This window comes from Polypterus senegalus, chromosome 13 (assembly GCF_016835505.1).
Source record: "Polypterus senegalus isolate Bchr_013 chromosome 13, ASM1683550v1, whole genome shotgun sequence".
Lineage (NCBI taxonomy): Eukaryota > Metazoa > Chordata > Cladistia > Polypteriformes > Polypteridae > Polypterus > Polypterus senegalus.
This window is the reverse complement of record NC_053166.1, coordinates 162,383,836-162,401,694: the sequence shown is the minus strand read 5'-3', so window position 1 is coordinate 162,401,694 and position 17,859 is coordinate 162,383,836. Positions and strand designations below refer to the sequence as shown.

The 17,859-nt window shown below is 49.7% G+C and overlaps 1 protein-coding gene across 2 annotated transcripts in view; it reads right to left on the bottom strand.

Annotated features, from left to right (window-relative positions):
• prkar1b (protein kinase, cAMP-dependent, regulatory, type I, beta) overlaps positions 1–17,859 on the bottom strand; it is a 99,225-nt gene that overhangs the window by 62,123 nt on the left and 19,243 nt on the right. Inside the window, exons 1-3 of one of the 2 annotated variants that reach the window (XM_039775549.1) lie at positions 6,598–7,017; positions 5,935–6,105; positions 3,087–3,178 (exon numbers count right to left, since the gene is read on the bottom strand). In XM_039775549.1, the coding sequence (XP_039631483.1) occupies positions 3,087–3,178; positions 5,935–6,105; positions 6,598–6,783 (449 nt within the window). In that variant the 5' untranslated portion in view covers positions 6,784–7,017. Of the gene's footprint in view, positions 1–3,086; positions 3,179–5,934; positions 6,106–6,597; positions 7,018–17,859 lie in introns of those variants that run through there. The other variant, XM_039775550.1, reaches the window with a different exon arrangement.

Here is a 17,859-nt window from a genome sequence, read left to right as displayed (position 1 = left end):
CTCCAGCAAGCATTGGGCACAAAGTAGAAACAGAATCCCTGGATGGGCATCAGCTCATTGCAAAGTGAACACAAGCACACACTGGCGTCACTTTAGTGTCATCAAATCCTCAAACCTTCATGTCTTCGGAAGGAGACCGGAGCCCACCGTGGACGCCCACCCAGACAGGGAACACGAGGGACACAACTCCCTGTGAGGCAGCACTGCCACCGCTCTGCCACCCCGTATGTGTAATTATTATCAGTGTTCATTATTTAAACGACTTCTCTGTAAAATGTCACATCCACACTTGAACGCATTTCATCATGAGAGTGACATCAAGTAGAAATCGAAGGCCTCTGAGCGTGCAGACGGCTGGCATGTCAGACACGTAATAATGCGCCCTGCTCTCTCTGTGTGCCGATCGCCGCTGTCAGCTCAGGAAGCCCCAGAAGCTCGTGGCGATTAACGGCTGGGTCGGTGTTAAGGTGACATTCACGACGGTCTGCTTCAATGACTACGAACTAAACTACGAGGTTAAAGCGGACATCGAGATTTGCGATGAAATTTCCACTCTAACCTCAAAACCGACCTTTTCACCGTCTCCTTCATTTTGTTTCAAATGCGCCGCCGTACATCCTGATGATGTTGTGAAGGGCCAGCAGCACAGGAGACGTGAGACCTTTAAAATGGGGGACCACGCGGCGCTTGAATATCAAACTCTGTATGTCAGCATTGTGCTTCACCACACATCAAACGTCGAAGTGCGCGCGTCGATCCTGACATGTGGATAGTAAACGGAGACTCCGACGCCACCCCCTGCTGACGTTTTGCTGGAACTGCAATTCACCCACGCGTCACGTTCATCTCAGAGGACGCGTCAAAGTGCGTGGCAGCCATGATGAGCGTGCACTGTGAGTGTGAAGTATAAATCGGCCCTAAACGTAGCAGAGTGCGCGTGAATGAGCCGCCCGGACTTCAGTTCTCAGTATATGGGGAGGGGGCGGTCCTTAACTGTGATGGATGGCTGGCTGGCCCCACCTCCTGGGGGACCCACCCACAAAATACAAGGAACACGAGAGAATAGCCAGACGTACGTAGAAACGACGTAATGACAAAGCAGAACAAGATGAGGAGAGAATGTATAATGAAACAAAGAGAAGAGAAAGCAAACACTCAAATGACAGAAAACAACAACGAAAAAAGAAAAAGACGATAAAAAGAGCATTTTAGGTACAAAGAGTATGGGAGTCGCCAGACAAGAAGCCTTACACACATCCATCCATCAGCCAACCTGCTATATCCTAACTACAGGGTCACGGGGGTCTGCTGGAGCCAATGCCAGCCAACACAGGGCACAAGGCAGGAAACAAACACCAGCCCACCACAGGGCGCACGCGCGCACACACACACACACACACACGCACACACTCACACACACACACACACTAGGGACAATTGAGAATCGCCATATAATATAATATAATAAAAGACTAAGTGCCTGTGTGTCTGACTGCTATGGCTCTGTCATTCCAACAGGTGGCGCACCACAAATAATTTTAGAATAAGATATATTGCATTTGACATTCCAACAGATGGTACAACACAAACATTAACACTGCTTTTACGATTCCCAAACCAAATAACATATAGCAGAGACATATACATAGCACGGTGCAGTGCAATCATTAATGCGGAGGCCTACGTTGATTACTTACATTTCAACCTCTCAGACAGTTAGCACAGCCATTATATTATATTATCTTATATTATATCACCCATCCATCCATTATCCAGCCTGCTATATCCTAACTACAGGGTCACGGGGGTCTGCTGGAGCCAATCCCAGGTAACACAGGGCACAAGGCAGGAGACAAACTCCGGGCAGGGCGCCAACCCACCGCATGGCACGCACACACACACACACATGCCAGGGCCAATTTAGAATCGCCAACGCACCCGACCTGCACGTCTTTGGACTGTCGAAGGAAACCCACGCAGACACGGGGAGGACATGGAAGCGAAGTCAGACGGGTCTCCTAACTGCGAGACAGCCTCGGCGTCACATTAGATGAGAGCGATCATCAGGAGTCGACATTTCAAGAAAGGGCTTTGAACGAATGAAGCCGAGATTTTTGGGGGGCTTCTTAATATCCAACACATAACCAAAAAAAATCAAATAACAGAAAGCAACCTGAAGTGTTTCTTTATTTCCAAGTGAATGAAGAGTCTGAGGCGCACAGAGGCCAACGCGTCCGTCCGTCTGATGAGGCCGAAGGAGTGAAAGGGACGAAGGCCCAGTAAAACCCACCCGCTCACGCCAGGCCGCGCCATCGAGCTGCGCCACTCCCCACCCACCTCCTGTTCACTCGTCACCGGTTTGACTCTCATTTGCCTTCTGACGCCTTTTGCTCTCCCGTTATACGTTCTCCACTTGACCTGAGCGTTCCTAGCTCTCCTCCTCTTTCTTTCTTTCTCTGTTCGTTTTATCGTTCGTTTGCTCAGAGGTTGGCGCGCTTGTCCCTTCCTGAGCAGCTCTTCTTGTCTCCACCCAAGCTGCCAGCCTCCTCTCTTCTCTCATCGTCACCTTTTTGCGTTCAAACTGATGAAGTCTGTGTTTGTGTTGCAATTACTTTGTACGTTTTCCTTAATTTTTCACTTAAGCTGCCTCTCTCAAGAATGACATGAAGAGGTAGAGGAAGTGACGGCGAAGGTGGCAGGGAATGAGAACGGCGCCCGTATGCATGAGCCACACGCCCGTCCTGCTGCCCGCTGCCCGCTGCCGAGAGTTGATTCTACAATAAAGTAAAAGGAGGAATAACCTCGGAGGCCAATCCTCACCCCGAAAGCAGACGTCACGTAGCGTATGAGCGCCACATTTCAGGTCACTCGCTCACACGTTGGACAGCCACGCCAGCGTATTCTATAAGAAGGTTTCTTTCTTTGGTCCCTTGAAGGCCGCGGCGTCACGTTTGCTCTGAAGTCCTCACGGTGACTCTTTACGAGATCCTCTCCCCTCCCGCGCCAAACTGACGGCGGCCAACGGTGTTGTTTTGTCATTTTTTTTTGGTGAGAAGCAGACATGCGGTGACAAAGCCAGCACTTACCTTCTTTCATTGTCATCGAGGTGTGCGAAAAGTACATTCTTCGAAATGGCTTTCGCCAAGGCCGTCATGGTCTTGTAGTCCTTCGGTATCACCTGTAATGAAGACCACGAGAGGACAGTGAGCGGGTGGGGGTCCCTTCACCGCGTTTGATGAATTTCAATTTCAATAAACCACACACACACACACACACACTCGGGTTGTTATTTGTGACGGCTCCTGACCTGCCTTGACTGAGAATATTCTGGAAATCCGGGCACCGCTGCCAACTCTCACGGCGTAACAAAGCCTTGACGTGAACCTGGCCACTGCGCAGAGATGCTGTCCCTCGACTCCGCCTGTGACAATCAGCGGGGGCCACAGACCGGTCCCAGGTTCATAGCCTCAGGGGTCTCAGTGCTTTACAATTCTGTTAAAGGGTCACATCTCATCGCTTGCCCCTCAGTTCCTGAAGCAGCGGCACACTAATCGCCAACTTTCAACGTGCTGAGCATCAAAGAGCAGAAGGCAAGAAGCACCTGCACCGGGTGGGCACTGATCAGCTGCTGGTGCCCTCACCCACACTCGGTTATGTGGGTCAATTCAGAGTGCCACATCCATTAACACGCACACACATTTTAGGAGCGAGAAGAAAACCCATGTGAGCAAATTAGACAGAGGCGATGAGCAGACTGGTGTAGGGGACATCCCGGCCACCTCGACACCTAAAGGACCCCCGCAAAAATATATACAGCATATATGAAAACAGAAATCAATATTCTGAGCATTTAAAGACAGAAGAAAACAGTGACCAACTGGTGTGTCACATCAGTGCCCCTTAGGGTCACACGATATACTGGTACTGAAAAAATGCCAAGACCCCCAATATTTATCTAAAGCGGTGTGGCACCTGCCTTTGGGTAATTTCAGTACTGGAACTCAATGGCACCTCACAGTCAGTCGTTTAGTAGCACAATCGCCACCCCTCGACACCCCAGGACGCCAAGCTCGATTCACCACGGGGGGTCTGTAGCCCACCGGCTCTCTGAATGTGTATATGTGCTGGAGACTCAAACCCTTCTTATTGACTTCCAGTGTGTGGCAGAGGATGGAGGTGCGCGATGGGGGCTTGGGCGAGACTGGAGGGGCAGCTGATTTGATTATCAGTAATTGGATCATTTCTGCTGGCACAAAGGTGGAGAAGCGGGCATCGACAGAGAGGTCAAAGTGTTAGTGCTGGGCAAACACTCGTCATTGAGAAAATACTGCAGGGCTGAAAGACGGCGGTCTGTGAGAGCACCACGGGGTGGGCCAAAAGAGAGGAGAGTCTGAAAGCAGGGTGGGCAGAGACAGACCCTCTGGAGTGGCAGCAGGTGGCATCCTTTAATCCATGACTTATGTAAACACACACGGCCAGTGTGGACCACCTAACCAAAAGCAAAGCACCTGGAAGAAGCCCACCGAGACACGGGGAGAGGGCACAAGCGTCACACAGGCAACAGCGAGCGCAGGAGGCACTCACTCTAACAGCTGCACAGCCGAGCCCCCCGTTTACTACTCTAACAGGTCCCCAGATTTGAGCTGACTGGCTCTCACCCTCCAACGGACCCCCTGTGATGTCTCCCAGTCTTCTCAGTGCTTGTTCTTGAACTCACATTGACTTAGTGGGCATACATGTGCCTAATGCCACCCTGTGGTTTTATTCTTCAAGAGGCCATTTCCTAAACAGTCGGCCTGAATTCCTTAATCATAAGTCAAGGTGAGCAGGCGTTTTAGGGATGAATAATAAATGTGTCACCGCAGATATGTCTGATGCCAACACCTGCTAATCACCACTCCCTTGTTTTCTTTAAAGTAGGCACACAAACATCACAGGTCTCATTTTTAAAATGCTCACCTGGCTGGGGCCGCCATTATCATCACCCAAAGCTACTCCACTGTCCTCTGGCACATTTCCTTCAGCGACGGCCACACTGAATGCCAGCCGAAATGCCAACGCGGTTTTCTCTGCACACACAACAAATACTCAAGTCAGACGAGAAAGATGGGCAACAGTCAGGTGAGGGTCTATGGGGGGGCCGGAGTTGACGGCAGTGCAGCACTCGCTCGGCCTGCCACATCTGTGCCCTGAGGCTAAGATGGCAGTGAGGTATGCCACCTTCCATTTGCGTTTTCTTGACTCTGTTCAGGTCCGTAGTGGCGGTGGGCCGTACTGCACAGGTAAACGTGGGCGACCACCAAACCCTGGATTGCCATGCATACGTGAGGTGTCCATCTGAACTGTATCCGGGTATGACACGGGCACCGAGGGCACATTTTAATGCCAGGTGTAAACGTAATCCACATATCAAGGGGGTCTGCGAGAAGGCGAAGGTGCGCCGTACGTAACAGGTCTGAATAACGGTGAGGGCTGACAGCCCACTTTAGCCTGATGATTGGAATTGTGATTTAAAAATGTCGCTGCTATGTTATATTTATCTTCAGTCATTTTGTGCCCCCAGGTAGTTTACTGGTGCCCGCCCCCCCCCAGTTATCAAGTTCATTTAGTTCACCAGTACTGATGCATATGCATTGCACAACACCCTTATTAAACATATTGTGCCAAACATTGTCCTGGCGTGGACAGCACCTCTGAAGACCACCCATTGGTAGCCCACCACCATTATTTCATCTGTGAAAGATCGTACAATGTGTGCCAGGCCAGACACGTTTCCTCTCCAAACCAAACATCAACTTTCTTTGGAGGGTGAAGAAGAGCGCCAGGATGGGCTGCTGAACAGATGGCATGCAATTCAAATCTTCCGTCATTCAGCGCCTTCAGTTTCAACACGGCACCAAGCGGGCAGAGCCAGCAGGGGACCAAACCTCTCACCTTCCTCACATAGGAGACGGCGTCCTCTTCGGTGTACACCTCGGCACTGACACCACCTCGGCGACGCCGGGCTTTGACCACTGGGTTGGGTGGCGGTGGGGAGATTTCATCATCGTGCGAATCCGACTGGGAGTTGGACTTCTGACGCGCCAAGATTTGTTTGCATTCTTCCTACAACAAAGAGAAAGAAAAAGAAAAAAGAGTCAAGAGAAACAATCAAAGCGACTTGCTGTCGGGAGGTCCAACTTTCTGCAGGGGCGTCAGTCAGTCAGTCAGTCAGTCCATTCACTGGGCACCGTGTGTCACGGCTGACTGGCACCAAAGTCACTCACACTCAGTGAAGTCCATTTCTTCAAATAGCAATGGCGCCAGCCCGTGAACGGTACTCTGCTACAGAATGAAGACCCCTATGGTGGCAGGATGCTGCACTGAGCTATCCCGCCCAGACCACGACTGGCAATGTGGCACAGAGGCAGCCCCGAGACAGAATGTGCCCTCTGGCTAAGCTGAAGGCCGGGGTGCTGGCAGCACGTCATCGGTCCTACAGCGGGCAGTGCGTCAAACGGCACAGGCACAAACGGGGGCAATGGCAGGCCCGGGCATGGCCAATATCCTGCCTCGAGTCGCTCAGTGGTCTCGGCGGAAGCGGAACGCAATAATTACCATGCCATTCACCAGCTCCTTTCGGCTCCTCTTCCTACACAACTCTTCCCATCCCACCGCGGGCTCTCGTGTCGCCGCACTGTCACTCGCGCTCAGACGTCTGTGTGCGCGAGGCACCTGCCATGGCTGAGCTCCGAGAGAGCCCCGTTGACACCGTCGGCCCCCTGAGAAGCCATCGCAGCTCATCTGTGGCACGCCATTTCACCCGAGTAACCGCTGCTGATATTTCAAACTGCACCCGGCTCCCCGAGGGTCCCTCTTTGAAATAACAATTACCGAGCCTGGTGCGGCGCGACTCCTCGCTACGACCGCGGCTGCGAGTCACAGCCTCGCCACTCGTGTGTTGCCATGACAACAAGCCCTCCATCAGCACGGCAAGGGGGAGAAGGCAGAGATCTCGAATTCAAAAAGCACGTCTCCATCCTCCAGCATTGATCCTCTCCCTGCGGACCACCGATGGAAAAGACGACACGAGCCGATCAAGACATCCGCACTTTTTGCATTATTAATATCCAAAAATTCAATGAGGAAAAAACGGAATGCGGCACACAACGTGAACAGACAGCACAGACATGACGGGTGGGGGGGGTGCGCATAACGTGACGGGGGGCCGCACAGCGAGATCCGCGTTCTCACATATAGCATCAGTCGCATGATAAGGGGGTCGGGTGTGTAATAAATGAGGAAAAAAAATAAAAATGCACATGGCCACTGGAGGGGGGTGCAGGGGGATTCATGGCCGTCGGGTGGGGGGGGGGCTTAATGGGATACAAGTGGTCTTTTTTATTAAGCAGGCCTGAACAGCAAAGGAGCAGCGCTCAAGGGTCTCCTGTTCACTCACGTCTGCCCTTAGAGGACCAGGAAAAGAAAAAGACGCAGCACCTCCGACTTGTGCCAACCACGTTCAGGCGGTGAATCTGGAGCTTTGAGCATCCGATAAAAAGACGGGAAGAGTCACCAGACCATGCATACAACAGAGACCACTTATTAAAGACGAGACGGCACGCTCAAGTACGCCAGTCAATGGCACCTGCCATGACACAAAACACTTCAGACGACAACCTGCTGACAGACACAGACTCGGGAGGTGGTCTCACTCTGATACTGCTGATGTGCCTGCTGTGTTTGCTTAGGATTCCAAGGATTAATAAAATAACAGCGGGAGGTCAAGCTTTTAGTTACAGGACCCCCCTAAACTGTGAACTGGTCTGCCTGCTGCTAAAAGAGACACCCCTGCGGTCTCAGCTTTCAAATCCCACTTCAGTTTAGCACACCCTGACTAGAGCTGCTGATTAACTGTGCAGGCGGTCTGCACTGCACTGAAACATCAGTAACACGACAGTTAGAATCTGTCACTCGCCCTCACCTATTCTGTTTCTCTTCTCGGTACTCAAATGTGTCACTTGGCGCCCACGGCCCACCTGCCTTAGGAAAAGTCATCCCTGATAGATAGATAGATAGATAGATAGATAGATAGATAGATAGATAGATAGAGTGAAAGGCACTATATAATTAATAGAAGGCACTATATATAGATAGATAGATAGATAGATAGATAGATAGATAGATAGATAGATAGATAAGAGTGAAAGGTACTATATAAGATAGATAGATAGATAGATAGATAGATAGATAGATAGATAGATAGATAGATAGATAGATAGATAGATAGATATGAAAGGCACTATATAATAGATAGATAGATAGATAGATAGATAGATAGATAGATAGATAGTGTGATGAAGGCGCTATATAGCGCCCGACCCGGCACAGAATACGCAGAGGCACGTGTTCACACTCACAGGTATTTATTTTGTTGCTCTTCAGCCGTGGGCACACATCTTCCCCGTGTCCCATAAGCACCAAACCAGCACAAACCCACACTTTCCTGCTCCACCACTCCTCCCAGGCAACCTCGTCCTCTTCCTCCCGATTCTGGCCTCGATTGCTGGGAGGCAGGCCCTTTTATACCCCACCCGGGAGTGATCCAGGTGCCTGACCAGCTGGTCTTAATTGCACCTCCGGGTGGGGCTGATAAACCGTCCAGTGTGGTGGCTGGCTCTCTGCAGCACCCCTAGCACCCCATCTCCCAACCGAGCTGCTGTGGTGGACTCCATGTCCCATGGAGCCACGGGGGAGATTGAGGATGAATCCACTGCCAGGGAGACTGCCCCCAGATAGATTGCAAAGTCCATAGGCTAGGGATATGCATCAGAGGCGTCCCGGCCGGGCATGGGACCCAGCTGTCCGTCACAATAGATAGATAGGAAAGGCACTATATAATGATAGATAGATAGATAGATAGATAGATAGATAGATTGATTATTAATCCCAAGGGGAAACTGGCTGGCCCAGTGCTGACTCAGCTGTGGATTGGCCAATAGGGGGAGGCAGCTTGATGGCTGCGGTCTGCTCTGTACTTGTCATATTTCTATTGTTCTACTGTATTGTATTGAGGATGACTCGTGTTCTCTTCTGTGGATTGTGTTGTATTGATGCCCTCCTTTTTGACACCCACTGCACGCCCAACCTCCATTTTTTTTTTTCTTCCATTTTTTCCCTACAGGGTTTTTCCTCGTCTTCGCAGAGAGTCGAGGCTGGGGGGCTGTCAGAAGGCAGGGCCTGTTAAAGCCCACTGCAGCACTTCTTGTGTGATTTTGGGCTTTACAAATATAAATGGTATTGTATTTTATTGTATTGTTTGGCATAACTTGACCATCGCCCTCAGCATTTTGTTGGCATTCAAAGTGCTGTCCCCAAATGGCTCACGTCACACAACACTGGCAATGACTTCTCATCTACAGACCCCAGCAATCATGGTGACCCAAGGTTCAGGTTTTTTCCATGAGATTTACTTCCACTAGGGGATGTGACTGCAGAATAGAACGTCCTGATGACTGTCAGCTTTATCTGCCTATGAAGTTTAATGATCCTGGCTGGCACTTCTTGCTCTGTCAGCGAACTTGCAGGTACATTTCTTGAGCACGACTGGCAGACAACAACAACAACGACGACAATTCATTTCTCGTGTAGCCCACAATGACACAGGGAGTGTCGCAATGGGCTCTAACAGCCCCTGTGTTTTGACAGCCCCCCCAGCCTCGACTCCCTAAGAAGACCAAATAAAAGAGCATTTTGGGAAAAGCAATTCAGAGAGAGACCCCCAGGTAGGTTGAGCATGCAATGGGTGTCAAAAAATGGGGTAAACACAACACAGAGAACAGAACACAAGTCGTCCTCCTCACTGCCACCTCAGGAACACACAACAGGACAACAGTAGCAGAACAGGCTTCAAGAATAAGACAGAGCTGTCAAAAGTGAGCATACTGATTGGTTCAGAGTCAACAAGCCGCCTCCCACACCCCCTAATGGCCATCCCACAGCTGAGCCGGCCAATCAGATGACAGGACCCTCCGACCTGATGACCCCAGTGCTCCACTATCAGAGGTGACTCTTCCACAGGCAGGCAAACAATCTGGCGGTAGAGCAGTGGCACCAAGCACCACATGTGGGTACAGGGATGACACGGGTGGACAACAAGAAAAGGGTTCAAGAGCAAAATGAAACCGAAATCAAAACAAGAGTCCAAATTCAAGGTCGAGAGAACAAGGAAGATGTAAAAACCAAAAGCAATACGAGTTTGCACAAGATGTCTGGGGAGTTTTGGTATCCACAGATCGGGTATGGAAATGGCTTCCTAGCCGTTCTTTTCTTCTTCTTCCTTTGGCTTCTCCCATTAGGGGTCGCCACAGTGGATCATCTTGTTCCACCTCTTCCTGTCCTCGTCATCCTGCTCTGTCACTCCCATCACTTCACCACATCCATAAACCTCCTCTTAGGCCTTCCTCTTCTCCCCTTACCCATCAGTGCTATCCTTAGTACCCTTCTCCCAGTATACCCAGCATCTCTCCACTGCACATGTCCAAACCAACACAATCTCTTGTCTCCAAACCTGAGCAGACCCTCTAATGTCCTCGTTTCTAATCCTGTCCATCCTCGTCAGGCCCAATGCAAATCTTAGCATCTTTAGCTCTGCCACCTCCAGCTCTGTCTCCTGTGCCACCGTCACCAGCCCATATCACACAGCTGGTCTCACTACCGTCCTGTAGACCTTCACTGTCACTCTCGCTGATACCCGTCTGTCACCAATCACTCCTGTCACTCTTCTCCACCCTGCCTGCACTCTCTTCTTCTCTTCTCTTCCACACTCCCCATTCCTCTGTACTGTTAATCCCAAGTATTTCAACTCCTCCACCTTCGCCATCTCCACTCCCCTCATCCTCACCATTCCACTGACCTCCCTCTCATTCACACACATGTATCCTGTCCTGGTGGTCCTACTGACCTTCATTCCTCTCCTCTCGTCACAGTCCATCACCATCCTAGCCGTCCTTTTATCCTGTTCATTAAGCACAGAGGGCACAATCCCGAGAAATCTGAGGAAGCGGACCCAATGACTGGACTTCAACATGGCGGCGACTGAGGACTTAAAATGGCTTCCAAAACAAAACACACAATCCAAGCCATTACAGATTTCACACAATTAATAAAAGAAGTAGAATCCTCACACTCAAAAACACTGTTCTTGTTGTGCATTCCATCTGAACTGGGAAGTCGGAAGTTTTAACTGGAATGCTCCCACAAGAAACTCGGAAAGTTGCCTCGACCTCAAAATCCAAGATGGCCGCCCGCACCGCACATCAACAGACGTGAAGGCTGCAGTATCAGGCTGTTGATTGGTCTATCCGAATGATTTAATGAGACACAACTGCGGTCCGTGGACGTGTTGCTACGCCGTTTGGATGCACACCATTGCTTGTTCAGTAGTTGTCTGAATTCCGAAAGAACAAGCACAACTGGTTTTCCGGAAGGCGTCCATATTGGTTTGTCAAATGTTTTACTAGAACTCAATCGACTCGCAGTTCCAACAGCCAACTTCCAAGGTAAATGGCAGACGTCACGTGTGTCCCGTCACGAGAACTGGGCTCGGCAAATGCAATTCAGAATTAGAGTTTTTCAATTGAAGATCCGCCTCTCCCCCTCATTCATTGGTCAAGAGCCTTGTCTTCAATTCAAAATGTCAAGCCCATGTGACTCTTGCTTTTCCTGTTTAGGAGTATCAATAATATTTTAGCAGAAAATGCACACGTTTTGTACGTTTTGCGCCTACACCTGGGTAACAGACGCGTGGATTAGGCAGAGATGGACGTTTTTCACGTCAATGTACAGCATTGGTCACCATTGGCTTGTATTCAGTCGTAAACGTATTCCCATTCTGCATTAACATTTTTTTTTCTCGCCCACCATTACAAACCACATGGGGTAAGTAACCAATCAAAATCCTTCATTTCTGGGTGGTCCACTCCTTTATGTCCCCCCCCTTACAAGGTCCAGCAGTGACATGTCCTGATGGCTCCTCTTGGGACAGGTGTGGGCCTGGCAAGCACTTCAGCTCTCCATCGGCTTTGTCATGAACCACAAATCATCACAAGTGCCATCACGCGGCACTTTACAAAGCCAACAGAATAAAACAAAACAGAGAGGGAGATAAAAATAAAAATAATAAAAATCTAAAAGCTGTTCAGCGAGAAGGTACGGCACGACGCAGGCCAACAGCTTAACGAAAATGACAGCAGGGATGTGAAGTGGCCGAGCAGGACCCGAGGAGGAGGGCGGGTTGGCTTTTCTAGTGTCATAAGAATCGACAAAAGACACAAAAAGGCTTGGGACTGCCACTCGTATATATTATTAATACCTGGCTGCAAATTAAAAGAAGAAGCATACTGATCAGAGTCCACAACACACCCGATTTGCTTGGCACAAAGATGGTGGCTTTAAGGGCAAGTGGAGGAAGTGATGTCATCAATAGGGCCAGAACTGGAAGTCACGCTATTGGGCCTGAGACCGGAAGTGATGTCATCAAAAGAGTTGGGGACCGGAAGTGATGTCATCCACAGGCCCGGGACTGCAAGTGATGTCGTTGGCCATACAAACACCCTAACCCCCAATCAAAAACACCCAATCCAACTCCCAGTCCCCCCTAACCTGACTAACAGAGCAGACTGGAAGTGATGTCATCAATAGCCCCCACCAACACCCACCACACACACACACACACACCAGCCCCAGGACCGGAAGTGATGTCGTTGGCCATGCCTCACACACACACGTCTCCTAGGGGGGTCCGGAAGTGATGTCATCCCTGGCGCCAGAACCAGAAGTGGCATCGCTGGGCACAGGGCCGGAAGTGACGTCATCAGGCCCAGGCAGAATTTCCTGTATGTGGTGTGTAGAGTCAGTGCACTCTGCCACCCCCGGTCTGGCATGGAAATACTGTCATTCAGGCCCTTTAGCTGCCTCCCATGCGCACGTGTGTGACAACAGACCCCTTTCGCTGCTCCTGCTAAGACCGAGTGTACCCTTCCAGGGCGAGGTGGGCAGAGTGAGCCTCACGACGTTCGCCGCTCCAGCTCGGGTTCAGATTCACGCCTCGAGTCTTCTTTATTGATGTTTATTATTCTTTGGTTTTCATTTTCTTTATGTATGTAAGATGCCAGAGTTGTGCCCAGCCCCAAGATCAGGGTCACCTGCCAATCACCGCCCTATAAATCCAGAGGGTCTCCCACACTTCTAAGCTGCCTCCGAGTGGCGAGTTTTCTTGTGTTTATTACGAACTCTGTTAATTTCCGGACCTTTCCACTTTCTGCCTCGTCTGATTTGGGTTTTGGTTTCACATTTCAGGCAGTTTGAGCTTTACAGTGATTGGAACAGCTTTTTTAAATCATAAACATTTTATTCTATAAAGATTCAGTGCTTGTCCTTATTACAAGCCGGGGTTTGACGGTGATATCCCCCTCTAATGGGCATCACTGGAAATGCTTTGGAACACCTAAATCTCGAAAGAGGCAGAGGGCCGAACGAGCAATCCCAGAAGCCTCGGCGGGTGGACTGGCAGCTCAACGGACCCCTCGGTCTGTGTGCGGTTCTCGTGGTTAGCTTATCCCAGTCTCTCATCCTGCCAGTCCTCCATTTGTACTTCCAAGAGGCCTGAGGTAAAGCAGAGTCACCTCTTTTTAATGACCATCCCATGAATTTCACGCTGCTCACAAACAAAGGGCGTTGGGGAGACCCCCCTGACTGTGCTTCTGCCTCTCTGTAGGAGTCACAGTGGTCCACGAGCACAGGGGTCTGGGATGGGCAGAGCGATACTTCAATTTGCAATTAACGTGACTCGGGCCCCCTTCGTTGTAGCAGCCGAGACACGAAATGAGCCGCCACCTGAAGATAAAGAAAGGCGGTGGTCTCACTAAGGCTGATCTCTCAAAACAGAAAATCAACCCTTTTGGAAATGTCTGCTGTGGCAGAACGAGAGCAGCAACAAGGCATAGAATTAAATGACAGGCTTCTCATTAAGGAACTGGTTGGAGTGAAACTGGCTGGAGTTTGGTGCTCCAGTGTAGCTGCTCGTCTGTCGGCTCGTTTCACGGCTCATTTCTGTTTGGCTGCCATTTTAATGAAGAAACGAATCAACTCAGAGGATCGACTCCTTAAAAACAGGGCTATTAAAATGAAGGGGAAAGGAGTGAATTAGCAATGAAAACTGAGTAGGAAAAGGGTTAGAATGAAAACCTGCAGCCACTGCGGCCCCCCAGGCCTGGAGTCGGACCACCCTGCCCTACAACATAGCTGGTCTCACTACAGGCAACTTGAAACTGGCCTGGTGGGACTGAGCGTGAGGACATGAATGGGCCCTGGCACCCTGGCACCGGACCACACCCCCCCATTTCATTCCTTGTGGGCAGGGCTGCCCGGCGAGGCTCCAGCTGCCAGCGTCTGTCCATCGATTCCTCATTCGTGTTTAAATGGAGGCTCTGGCCGGCCAGTCACGCCATTCACAGAGTCGCCCCCTTGCCACCGTGGCCTGGTCCGAGATAAACAAACAGCCTGTGCAGTAAAATCTATCTAAACATTACGGGCATTAGCAGTAACTTCAGAAGCTCTAATCCCACCTATTATGATTTGGAGTAAATCAATCCGCCTGTAATCCAAATATTAAAACACCTGGACACTATTTGAGTTTATAGAAATTGTGCTTAATCAGCTGAACGGGTATTAGTGGCGTGAAGGGCAGATAACATATCATCTGCGTGTCCGTAACACAATGAGCCCCCTTTGTTGTCACAGTTAAGTGCAGGGTGATGTAAGGTGGATGATTTACCTGCAGGCTTTTGAACCGAAACGCCCACCGCCTCTCCACTGTGTAATTAACGAGGAATCAAAGCGAGATTTGAAATTTCCCAGGCCGAGGACGAACAAAGCCCCAGTTTCAGCGGAGGAAGTCAAGCCTGATGATTTGGGGGGGCGGCCCTTAAATGGATAAACAGCTCAGAAATTGGATTCATGGAAACGGGAAGGCGGAAAATGAAAGATTCATTAAAAGCTCAGGCCTCGCCGTGAAGTGCTGCACTCGGGCGCCGGGAAAATCATCACGGCACAGGTGATGGGGGTCTGGCCCAAGATCACGACTTCAGTTAAAAAGGAGAACGAAACAAAGCTGGGAATCCATGGTCAATGTTAGGAATGCCGGAAGTTGGACAAGGAAAGTGGGTGTCACATGACCAAAAGAAGGTGGCCGGCTCAGTCGACCCACCGCTGCCCGTTGTCTATCATTTCACGTGGCGGTGCCACTGTCTCTCGATCATCTCTTATAAAGATCCACCATTAGAGCGTTAGGCATGAAGATATCACTTGGAACTTTTGACCGCGTCTCCACGTATTCCCCCAAAATAAACACCGACAGGACCGGCGGTTCTACTGTACGCGCGTCACAGGCGTGAGCTGGGGGATGGGTTTAGACGAGACCGCGGTCCCTAAAGTCTCTTCTGCTTCCGCTCCAGATGCTGCCAAGTGACCTCACTTCCTGTGTGTCTGACAAGTCACCATTGCTGCTCTCTCCGTGTACAAATACAAGCAGCAAATGGATGTCCAGCATGGAGGACACTTTGTCTTCCCGGTGTAATCGATGGCTACATTATACACGTTTTGTGGCACTTTGAGAGTGTGGCTTGTGTGCGAGACTGAGCCTCACACCTGGATGGATAGGCTCTGGACCACCAGGACCCCAAACTGGACTTCTCCAGGTCTAAAATGTTAAACTTCTACAGGTATGCTCCTGTCTGCAAATAAACTGGAGGGAGAAGAAGTGACAATCAGACTGAAAAGACCTACAAAGGCAGGCCAGTACCTTCACCAGCCCACCCAGCAGCCCCCAGACCCCCACTAGGCACAAACAACTCAAAATATAAACGACTGTCCAAAGTGGATCACAGTGGGGGCGGGCCCAGCAGGAGTGATGTCCGAGTGACCCCGCCTCCCGGGGCTCCACCCACAAATCACATGGAATGGAGCGCAGAATTACAGAGAGAGCAGAAAAGACAGACAAAGATGAAAAATACCTCGGAAATAACAATAAGGAACTTCTTAGATACGCGACATCCCGGTGATCGGGTGAGACAGCCGGCGGACCTCCGCCCAGCTCTGCATTCATAAAGGGTTACCAGTTGGGGGTCCCTGATGTTAACCAGAGACCACCCGATGGCAGAGTTGGGTTCTGTTTGTGACGTCCACTTGTAACCGCTGGGTGAATTCTACGTAATAAGAAACGATGAACTCCAGTGGTCCACAGACGAGTACGGCGATAAGCAAGTGACGATAAGGACCCTGGAGCTCTCCGCCTATAACACTGGACCAGCAGCTCTGGACCTTATCAACGGCCAAATGACGAGGAAAAAAAAAACCACCAAACAATTAAGCTTCAGACATTTGTGCTGTAAAAATGAAGCATAATGTGTCGCGGCCTACGGTCCGTGCAATGCCAAAGCTTCCTTTGTATGGCGGAGACCCCTTCACGGGCAACAAAACAAAACGTACCTGCACTTTAGGTCCGACCTCCCGCTCTGAACTCCACAGCGTCACCGTTGTCGGCCCACCCTTAGAGCCCGTAATTAGCACACTGACTCACCGGCTTCCCTTTCTAAAGCGCCAAAGGCTGCTGCTCACCCTGGAGACCCGTCTGCATCCATGGGTACACGGCGGGCTCGTCAGCGGCAACCCGCACAGGAGGGGATTCTCAGGTCGAGCTCGTGACACGAATGCTGACTAATCGGTCCTCTGCGTGGCTGAGGGTCTCCTACTGTCGGTTTTCTAATTCAGGCTTAGAGAGCTCGTTCAAAAAAGACAATCAAATCACACAACTCAGAGCTGAACAGAGAAACCTCAAACACTCTCTGACTTGACAGGCAGCGGGATGAGACCAGAGACCACCACAGAAACAGGACCACCACCTCAGAGTACACTGCTGATGACCCCACAAACAACAGACAATACGCTAGAATGCTGTGACTGGGAGCCATCAGTAGGGTGCTGCCAATGCAGATCCACCACAGGATTCAGCGGCTGAAAGCACAAACAGACAGACATGAAAGGCACTATATAATAGATAGATAGAGTGAAAGGCACTATATAAATGAGAGATAGATAGATAGACAGACAGACAGACAGAAAGATATGAAAGGCGCTATATAATAGATAGATAGATAGATAGATAGATAGAGTGAAAGGCGCTATATAATAGATAGATAGAGTGAAAGGCACTATATAAATGAGAGATAGATAGATAGACAGACAGACAGAAAGATATGAAAGGCGCTATATAATAGATAGATAGATAGATAGATAGATAGATAGATAGATAGAGGGCACTATATAAATGAGAGATAGATAGATAGACAGACAAAAGATAGATAGATAGATAGATAGATAGATAGAGTGAAGGGCACTATATAAATGAGAGATAGATAGATAGACAGACAGACAGATAGATATGAAAGGCGCTATATAATAGATAGATAGAGTGAAGGGCACTATATAAATGAGAGATAGATAGACAGATAGACAGACAGACAGATAGATATGAAAGGCGCTATATAATAGATAGATAGAGTGAAGGGCACTATATAAATGAGAGATAGATAGATAGACAGACAGACAGATACATAGAGTGAAAGGCACTATACAATGATAGATAGATTTAGATTTTAGTTTTTTTAAATACTTTAATTTAATTTACACCTGTCGTTGTCCCCCTCGTACAATTGCCCACTGTTCAGATTTTACACCATAATGGCGGTCCAAATGTTAGGCAGCTTATGCAGAATCTTAACTTTTTATAACCTGAAGGACGTGTGACCAGCACATGTCCGG